The sequence below is a fragment of the Chaetodon auriga genome, chromosome 17, assembly GCF_051107435.1.
Source record: "Chaetodon auriga isolate fChaAug3 chromosome 17, fChaAug3.hap1, whole genome shotgun sequence".
In the NCBI taxonomy this organism is placed as follows: domain Eukaryota; kingdom Metazoa; phylum Chordata; class Actinopteri; order Chaetodontiformes; family Chaetodontidae; genus Chaetodon; species Chaetodon auriga.
This window is the reverse complement of record NC_135090.1, coordinates 23,650,001-23,660,000: the sequence shown is the minus strand read 5'-3', so window position 1 is coordinate 23,660,000 and position 10,000 is coordinate 23,650,001. Positions and strand designations below refer to the sequence as shown.

Here is a 10,000-nt window from a genome sequence, read left to right as displayed (position 1 = left end):
TAGTGTAAAGAGCGAGAAAGTCCACGTGGAGGAAGGTGGAGGTGGATGGGCGGTCAAACACACAGAGGACTTGTGAGACACCCAAAGACAAAGTCAATGTGTTTTAACGTTGCAACGATGAAGGTGCGGCTCGTCTGTCGTACGTGTCCTGAGAATCATCGATAATCCATCAGCGAGGTGAGAGGATTGGTTACGGGAAACACTTCCTGTTTTAGCCTCTAATTAGTTTTGATAAGGGCTAATTGCTATTTTGGATAAACACCAGATGAAGTAGCTGCAGCGTGTGAGTGTGTGAGTGTGTGTGTGTGTGTGTGTGTGTGTGTGTGTGTGTGTGTGTGTGTGTTATCCTCTCAGCTGCTGGATTTCCAAACACATCGTCGCTAACGTCGGGTTAATGAGCACAGAGACGGGGTGACTTTTATTCTGACGGCGTTCCCCTGCTCGCTCCGCGGCGCCTGCTTCTAATTGAAAGTGTCAGGCAGCTCGAGACGCCTCGTCAAGACCAAACAAAACACCTTCACAAAAGCCACAATTTCAGGTGTCAATCCAGAGTCGTGTTCCTCTTTCATGGCGCTGCGGCGCAGGAAGCGTGATTGACAGGCGCTGACCCCGTTTAGCAGAAAAACAACACGTTTACCTGAAGACGGGAGCGTTTCCTTTTTAAGAGTTTGGATCTAAAAGGAGACTCGCGGCGGTGACGCCTGCTCGCTTCATGACTGATGACAGAATAAAATCAGCTTCTTAAAGAACAGGAAGTGATTCAAGAGCTTCTTCAAAGAGCGGAGACGAAGCGGTTTCCAGATAATCAGCGGACGTGTTCGACCACAGGACAGACTGAAGAGGAGGAGATGAAGACGAAGTGTCCGCTCAAATTGCTGTGATTGTTTATGAGTAGACGACGTTCAGCATCAGCTGACGGCGCCGCTCGTGACCCCACAGACTCAGTCTGAATGTTTATCACCCTCTTTTCCCTCGGTTGACGCCGGCGCTGCTGACTCAGTGTGACGTCTTCAATCAAATCAGAATCTCTGCAGGAAACTGAACTGAACACTTGGTTTAAAGCGAAGGAACAAACCTGCAGCGGCTCCGTGTCGAATCACACAAACCCAACGCTGTGAGCAGCTGGAGGCTGCAGGCGCTGATTTGCCATTTCCTTGAACTTCAGTCAAATGAGTAACTTAGTTGATTATGAAGTCCTAAAACCCTCCAGTGTGCTGATTTCTGACAGCAGGACTTTGACACTTTAACCCTTTTTGATGCTTTTATGGATGAAACAAACGGAGCAGAACTGGAACTTGAACTCACCGCAGGGACAGCGTCAGTCTGTGCAGACTCATCAGGCCGAGCTCATGAGCGGTGCACCGTCCCGTCATGCTAACGCAGCTCTCCAGTTAGCAAGCACCGTTAGCTACTGAGCTAACAAGCTAATAGCACCGAGCTCGAGGGCGAACGGCCTCGTGTAGAGAAGCTCTGAAGGCTTTTGTGGATGATTGTGCTAGCATGTTAGCGGTTAGCTTAGCAGTTTACCTGCAAGCCCTGCGAGTTGGAACATCACGAGCATCGAGCACAGCGATGAAGTTCACCGTGAACTGTTCTGACTTAAAGGCACGAAAACGTCTGACGTGCTCAGGATGAGAAATGAAAGTGTTGACCAATCGTGGCTGTCCTTTGGGGGGCGCTGCAGGTGCAGGGAAGTTTTCGACCTTTTCGTGCCTTTAAAGCATTCGTTTGACTCCTTTCAGGCCAGAATCCAGAAGTGTGATTGTGTTTTTCTTCGGACGGCAGCAGCAGCTTGTCACGAACGCCGCGGCGTCTCGTAGTTGGGTTTTTAATTTTGTCCACCTCCTCGTGACAGCTGGCGTCCGCAGACACAGATAGTGATGGAAATGAAGGTCGACCGCTGCCGTGTGTGACTGCTGAGCAGAAAGAGAAAGTGAGATAAATACACAAGAAAAACTGTTTAATTAAAGTCTGCGATTAAATGTTAAATTTAATTTAGTGAAGGTTGACCCCGCGTCACCTTGCCGCGCTGAGCTCTGCGGTGTAACATCAGTTAGGACACAAAGAAGAGTGACACGTTCTCACCGTCAGAGCGAGGGCGAGCGAGATAGAGAAGGAATGAAGAAGAGCGAGCGAGGCCGGCGGAGAGAACGGGGTCACAGAGTGCAGCCTCGCAGCTATAAACACACTCAGCTCCCGCAGGGGAAGCAGCAGACAGGTGTGTGTATGAGGCTTTCAGGAGGCTAAACGCTTCCACAGCCTCTGTTAGCAATTCAGCTAACGTAGCTTCTGAACACAGTGTTATCATCGCAGCTGCCAGGCTGACAGTGAAGTATTATCGGCGTCCTATCGGCTTAGCTAACATGTCAATAACATCAGCAGCAGCAGAATGAAGTGAGATACTGTGCAGTGAACAAGCTGCCAGTCGCTTCTCTTTAAGCTTCAGCCTCCGTTCAGCGCTCATCATGAGCAGAGTTAGTCCTCAGTCTTCACTGAACCTGGTCTGACTGTTTACAGACCGCACCGATGGGACATTGAACTCATCACAGGAGGATGAAGTCAACGGCGTCACGCTAAACGCTGCACAGCACTGATGCTTCTGCATTTACTGAATCATTTCCATCACGTGTATGATATCAGTCTGTGTAACTGCCTGAGCCTGGAAAGTGCCAGAAGATGACGAGGCAGCGGCGGCGCGAGGGCGAGAGACGTGGCCTCTGACCAGTTCGGCATCCAGCAGTTTGTAATGGTGCAGGCCAGTGAGGAAGCAGATCCCAGATCACATTCAACCAATCAATGAGCTGACAAACCTCCCACTTTTAGAGCAACTTACTGCATCATCATCAAGAGCTGTGAGCCAATCACAGCTCACGTTAGCTCTGCGCAGGTGTCTGTGGGACAGTGTCACGAACAGCAGCTTCGAGTTACAGCCACAAAAAAAAATCTGCTATCAACAGCGATAAAATCAGCTCTGCTAATTACAGGAGCTCAGCGCTGTTTACAGGCCGCTTTACGCTGACATCACGCAGAAAATGGTTCATCACAGATAATGCATCACTGTCTGACTGCGCTGATAGGAGAGCTCCCAGAGGCTCATGGGATATGTAGTAGATGAAAGCGAACACGCTCATCCTTCAGTTTTTTACCTGTTAGAAGCTCGTCTCTCCTCAGGTGTCGACAGTTGTTGATTGTTCGTGTGTGGACTGTGGGTGCAGGTGTGTCACAGGTGTGTCGTACCTGAGCAGGTGTGTGCAGATCATGAGCTCAGGTACAGCGACTGATTAGCAGCATTGTTAGCCGTGCAGAGTGTCTTTATTCTCTCATGACGTTACAGAAGAAAACGTTTCTCCTCTTCCTCCTCCAGATGACCTCCTTGGAGCAGGTCGGGGAGGAGGTGGTCGGTCAGGCTCGCTGTCCCTTCGAGTCCGGTCAGTCCAACGTCGGACTGTTTGCTGGTGAGTCGTGAGCGACGGACGTGTTGTGATGTCATTCATGCGGCGTGCCGTCATCGATCACATTCACACTCTGTGTTATGTTCGTTTAATGAGGAGGAAGAATCCAATTTAACCCAAACAGGAAGTTCAGAATGCAGAAAGATAAACACGAAGGTCGATTGACTAATTAGTGAAAGATGTGAAATAACTTTATTCATCCCTGCCGGGGAAATTAGGATGTTCCAGTCAGCAAGCAGTCGAGGCAGGAATGAAGAGGAGACGCACAGGAAACAGAAAAACCTAAAGTCAGCTGTAGTTTTCACTTCGACAGAAATTAAAACTGCAGTGAAACAACAAAATGTCTTCCTCAGTATCTGTGAGGCGTTCATGTTCAGTGGGAAAATGGATGTTCTTGTGTCTCAGGAGGAGATTTTTACTCGGCCACCATGACGGACTTCCTGGCCAGCGACGCCGTCATCTACAGGAGCCTGGGAGACGGCCGCCCCGTCCTCAGGACCGTCAAGTACGACTCCAAGTGGCTCCGAGGTGAGTCTCCGTCAGGTGACTCACGCTGAGTCACATGACCAGACTCATTATGGCAGTTTGAGTGTTCTGACATCGTGTAAAGCTCATTTTAATAACACTGAAGCAAACATTGATTGAAACATGTCGACCTCAAACATCCAGCAATTCGTTTGAATTTTAACGCATTTCTGAGGATTTTTTTCTGTTTTTAAGGAATTATTGATGGACAAAAATCAAACTCTTTAAAGTAAAATAATTATTTTCTGCCGAGTTGTTTTACTGAAGCGACTTGTTGATTCTTTGATTTGTCGACTGACGTTTGCTCAGTTTTCTCTGTTTCACGTCGAGATGAACAGAATTAAATACAAAATCATTCATTCATCAGTCAATGTGATCACCTTTCAGTCTCTGCAGGTTATCATGGTTTTGACCCGCGTTGAGCTGAACTACGCCTCCTCGCTCGTTCCATCGTGTTTCGCTAACGTCAGCAGCAGTCGGCCATTTTTAAAAGATGCTCCTGCAGAGATCTACGATGCGTCTGCGGGTTGCTCTTATGAAAGAGGCCGTTTTATCACCCGATAACTGCAGGAAGTGTTGAAAATCACAGACTGAAAGAAGATATGAGCAAAGTTTTACCTTGAAAATGGAAGAAATCAATAACACCCCCCCCCCCCCCCCCCCCCCGCAGAGCCTCACTTCCTCCACGCCATCGACTACGGTAACTACGTGTACTTCTTCCTCAGTGAGATCGCAGTGGAGTACACCGCCCTGGGAAAGGTACGTCTGTCTGTAGAGCTCCATATTACTCATCATGACGTCGTCAGTAAACCAGAGAGTCCGTTTCTGACGGACGGCGCGTCATCGTGCATCAATAAGCCCGATTCAAACATTAGTGGCTTTAGTGCCTGAGAGTTTTGTTATGGAAGCGTACCTGGACAAACACCTGGAGGCCTGTCGGAGCTGTAAGGTGACCCCTCCCTCTCTCTCCAGGTGGTGTTTTCTCGAGTCGCTCGAGTCTGTAAGAACGACAACGGAGGCTCTCCCCGAGTCCTGGAGAGATACTGGACTTCCTTCCTCAAGGTGACTTCCTGCTTCCTGGTTCTCGCAGCGTTCCTGAATGAGTGAAGGGACGTGAGTTCAGCTCGCTCACAGACGCTGAAGTGTGGAAGTAATGAGGACGTGAATGTCACACAGCTGGAGTCTGATTTGCATATTTCAGGACACGAGACCTCGTTACTGTGGAGGTAGTTTCATAACTCAACACCCTGCGTGTGTGTGTGTGTGTGTGTGTGTGTGTGTGTGTGTGTGTGTGTGTGTGTGTGTGTGTGTGTGTGTGTGTGTGTGGTCATGGTGTGTTCAGGCTCGGCTGAACTGCTCGGTTCCTGGAGACTCCTTCTTCTACTTCGACGTGCTTCAGTCCCTCACCAACGTGCTGCAGATCAACCAGAGGCCGGCGGTGGTCGGCGTCTTCACCACTCAGGCCAACAGGTACACGTCACACTGTCTTTGTGAGGTTTAAGAGGACACTTTTGGACTGAAGTCATTCTATAAAGAGTGAGGACAGTTTTAGTGTTTTAGTGAATTATCTGTTGCAGAGTGAGTGGATTCATTCAGCAGAGAACTCTGTGGCCGTCGTCGTCTCTCATTGGATAGTTTAGAAAGTTCTGGTTGGACGTCTGGTTGGTCCTCTGGTGTCCCCTCAGCTCTGCATTCAGTCTGTCTGAACGTCAGGACTCATTTGCGTTCGTCTCGTTTGTCTCTCTGCAGTATTCCCGGCTCAGCAGTTTGTGCTTTCTACATGGACGACATCGAGAAAGTCTTCAACGGGAAGTTCAAGGAGCAGCGGACCAGCGACTTGTCCTGGACTCCAGTCCCTGACGAACAAGTTCCCAGACCAAGGTGGGACCCGGACAGGCTGTGGGGTCGTCAGGGTTACCGAAATGCAGGATTACTTAAATCCAGCGCCTTAAAAACTGTCTGATTTCTCGTCTCCAGGCCTGGTACCTGTGCAGGTGACGGTCCGGCTGCAGACTACAAGTCCTCGGTTCAGTTCCCGGACGAGACGTTGACGTTTATCAAGTCGTATCCTCTGATGGACGAAGCAGTTCCCTCCGTCAACGACCGGCCCTGCTTCACCAGGACCTCCAGCAGGTAACACGCACAAATAACGCACATGCAGGAGTCTGAGGTGGACCCGCCCACTCGTTATGAGCGCTGGATTATCAGTCCCAAACTGTGAGACCACGTTCAGGTGGACAGCAGCCCTGCAGACTCAGCAGGGTCAGCCGGGGTCGCCCGGACAGGAAATCCGATGACTGTGTTCTCGCCTGGCAGCAGAAAACCTCACGAACTCTGCAGAATGATTTCAGCCAATTCTTAATCTTTCGTGTCTTCTTGTAAGTGAAATGCGACACGTTCAGCCGTTCCTTCCTGTCAGACACGCTGACGGCTGATCTGAAGTGCGTCTCAGCTGCCAGCATTTAGCAGCTGTTTGACGACACGCTTGACGCTTTCACAAGAGTTATGAAAAATCGTGTTTTATTGATGATAAACATGTCAGCTGATACATGCCACCTCTTTGGAGGAAGTCCCCAGAGTCCTTTGTGCAGTTTGTGAGTCGTCGCATCAGGAGAAACGTGTGACAGACTCTTGATCGTTCGGAGCTTCTTGTGAATTCAAAATGTTTTTCGTGAAGTTTTTTCTGTCTGTGTGTGAAAAGGCTTCGGCTGCTGCTTGCTTTCTCGGGGTCAGCAGCGTCAGACGGGGCGTCACCGTCCTCACGTACGCTGTCCTCTGCTTCCTGTATCCACGATCACATGATCCACTGAAGGTTAAGATGTAGAACACGTGCAGCACATGTTCGTCCTCTTTTCTCCCTGAACGATAAAAGCATCTCAGACTGTTTGTGGAGACACTGAGGATTGAAGCGTCGCTGACACTGACAACACTTTATTACCTGTTACTAATTGTCTGATTTGTGTCGGATGATAAGACGACTTCTTCTTCCTCTGTGCTCTGCGACTCCGTGATGGATCACAACGCCTTCGTGTAATTAATGTACCGCTCTGGTGCAGCGAGTCACGAGCCGAGGAACTGTCGAGTCATCATTTTTTAAACCATCTTTGCATCTGAATGCAGAAGTGGATGTGAAATGGTGTTAAATTTGACTGCAGATTAGGTTTCATTTCCTCCATCAGCAGCAGCAGCCAGCAGGACGTCAGGTTTGGGCTTTAGTCCAGCCAGATAACAGGAGGAATAAAGTCCTCCTGGGAGCTTAAATGATAGAGAAAGAGATCTGAGATGTCAAGAGGAAAGTGGATAATGTCAACTGTACCCCGAGGAGGCGAGTTTTAAAAGTTACAGCCTACAGAGGCAGCGAATCCACCACCCCGACCTGAAGTGGTGAGGATAATCATCAGTATCAGCTTTGATTAGTCGTCAGCTCGCAGGAAGTTCTCTGCCTCGACGCTCTGAAATCTCTGACCTTTTCTAATCTGCGTCTGCGGGTTTCAAATGACTTTCTGATGGATTCTAATTACAGTCTGGAATCGGAATGAGACTCTTAATTCCATGTTCGAAAGCCCGAGCCGACCCGGATAATGAGGACGTCCACGTCCAAAGGTCCAAAGCATCATTCCTACATTTCCCAGCATGCCCTGTGGAAACCAGACGAGTGAGGCTTTGCAGAGAGGGACCTTAGCTCGTGGTCCAGTGATCACCGGCCGTCCAGCTGGTCCTGTTGCAGCAATGCATTCTGGTCTTTGTAGGCTTTGTTACTGTGAGTCAATGCGGCTGAATCGCAGCCGAGTGAGCCTTGTTCAGTTCACTGAGGGAGGCTTTGGGTCACTTCATGGCCAGGGGCACCTGTGGCTCACCTGTGGCTCACCTGTGGCTCACCTGTGGTTCATGGGGGGGGGGGGGGTCAGAGTACTTTGTCATCTCTTTCCCTTTTTCGTGTTTGGTTCCTGGAGCATTTTTTCAGTCACACTTCTAATGTTTCAGCGTCTCTGTTTCATGCGGGGAAGATTGAAAAAGGAATTCACAGAAATGTCGTAGATTTCTGTCTTTGTCGGGAAAGTCGTCATGATCCTCTTGAGTTCTGCATTTGAAGCAGTTTTCCTCTTTGTGCACATGGAGTCCAGGACAGAGACGCTCCCACCCTGTTGGATGTGTTCTTGGCTTCAAACAACAAATGATACCAACTTTAAATCAGTATGAAGTCAGAATCGCTCATTAATTTGCTCGCATTTTGTAATCGAATCGATCACCTCAGTTTTATTATGAAGATGCTTTCAAGTCCAAATTGTGAGTTCTCAGAGGACTCTTGGCTTCAGAGACGCTGGCACTGTCCTGCCCGTTTTACAGAAATATTCCAGGTTTACTGTCGAGGTTAATTTGGCTCATAAAGAAGCCGAGGATTTGTTTTTAGTTTAGTGGTCTTGACACATTCAGCCAGATTTTCTTGGCAGCGGACAGTTTTTCCATCTCATCGTCCTCTTCTTCTTACCTCCAGGTCCAAGCTGACCCAGATTGTGGTGGATGTTTCTGCCGGCCCCTACAAGGACCGGACGGTCATGTTCCTGGGCTCCGACGACGGCCGAGTCCTGAAGGTTCTGGCCAGCACTCATCCCAACGACAGCTTCGGATCCAAGCTGCTGGAGGACATCGACGTCTACAGCCCGTCCAAGTAAGACTGAGCGGAACATTCAAGACGCTGGAACAGTTCGCATCCACGTTCACCGAACCTTAATCTGCTCTGTGTCTGTGTCCAGGTGTAACGTTCAGGGTCAGGAGGACAGGAGGGTTCTGGGGCTGGAGCTGGATAAAGACCACCACGCCTTGTTCGTGGCCTTCACCAGCTGCGTCATCAGAGTGCCGCTGAGCCGCTGCAGCCAACACGGAGCCTGCAAGAAGTAAGAAACCAGGACCGAAAGCAGCTCCGGACGAAAGCCGCAGCTCCCCTGAACGCACCATCAGCATAAAACTGTCATTTAGTTAATTCTGGAAAACATCCAAAATCAGAAAGGGGAAATCTTTTTCAGCTTTTAAAGATGGAGCTTAACTTGGCAACATGATCAATACTGTAGGAGCGAGTGTGTGTCGGGGGGACGGGGACGCCGAGAATGAACACAAAGAGCCTCGTTTGTAGACGTCATGAGACTGAACCGAGCTCACTGCCCAAATTAGAGCACATTCATCAGTGGAGAGGCGTTCACGTGCACGCGCACACACACGTGCACAATGTCTAATCAGACCGGCTTTAATTACTGAGCGCGATGAATGAGTGCAGTGCAGTGTTACAGCTGCAGAGAGGCTTCCACCAGCTGCGGAAGTCAGACAGGAAGTCAGACAGGAAGTCAGTCAGGAAGTCAGTCAGGAAGTCAGACAGGAAGTCAGACAGGAAGTCAGTCAGGAAGTCAGACAGGAAGTCAGACAGGAAGTCAGTCAGGAAGTCAGACAGGAAGTCAGTCAGGAAGTCAGACAGGAAGTCAGTCAGGAAGTCAGTCAGGAAATCAGACAGATAGTCAGTCAGGAAGTCAGACAGGAAGTCAGACAGATAGTCAGTCAGGAAGTCAGACAGGAAGTCAGACAGGAAGTCAGTCAGGAAGTCAGACAGGAAGTCAGACAGGAAGTCAGTCAGGAAATCAGACAGATAGTCAGTCAGGAAGTCAGACAGGAAGTCAGACAGGAAGTCAGTCAGGAAGTCAGACAGATAGTCAGTCAGGAAGTCAGACAGGAAGTCAGACAGGAAGTCAGTCAGGAAGTCAGTCAGGAAATCAGACAGATAGTCAGTCAGGAAGTCAGTCACGAAGTCAGACAGGAAGTCAGACAGGAAGAGTGCAGAGAATCCAGTAAATGTTCTTTTTCATTGACTAGCTCACTTCAGGTGAGGCGTGGTCACATGACTCTACCTGAGCCTTCACCGAAGACCTTGAGGTTTTGATTGACACTAAATGTTTTCAAGCTGAATGGACTTCCTGTTTCTCTGACTCACCTCTTCTTCTTCTTCTGTCCCTCCAGAGCCTGCCTGGCCTCTCGTG

General features: G+C 49.4%; 1 protein-coding gene across 5 annotated transcripts in view; it reads left to right on the top strand.

Moving 5' to 3' along the window:
• The window catches only part of LOC143334973 (semaphorin-6D-like), a 112,750-nt gene that overhangs the window by 63,332 nt on the left and 39,418 nt on the right, over positions 1-10,000 (top strand). For all 5 annotated transcript variants that reach the window (XM_076754041.1, XM_076754046.1, XM_076754042.1 and 2 more), the window contains 10 exons: positions 3,365-3,455; positions 3,858-3,980; positions 4,648-4,736; positions 4,950-5,039; positions 5,320-5,447; positions 5,727-5,858; positions 5,955-6,110; positions 8,473-8,646; positions 8,732-8,872; positions 9,981-10,000. The exon at positions 9,981-10,000 is cut by the window's right edge and continues 58 nt beyond it. In XM_076754041.1, coding sequence (XP_076610156.1) covers positions 3,365-3,455; positions 3,858-3,980; positions 4,648-4,736; positions 4,950-5,039; positions 5,320-5,447; positions 5,727-5,858; positions 5,955-6,110; positions 8,473-8,646; positions 8,732-8,872; positions 9,981-10,000 — 1,144 coding nt within the window. The remainder of the gene's footprint in view (positions 1-3,364; positions 3,456-3,857; positions 3,981-4,647; positions 4,737-4,949; positions 5,040-5,319; positions 5,448-5,726; positions 5,859-5,954; positions 6,111-8,472; positions 8,647-8,731; positions 8,873-9,980) is intronic.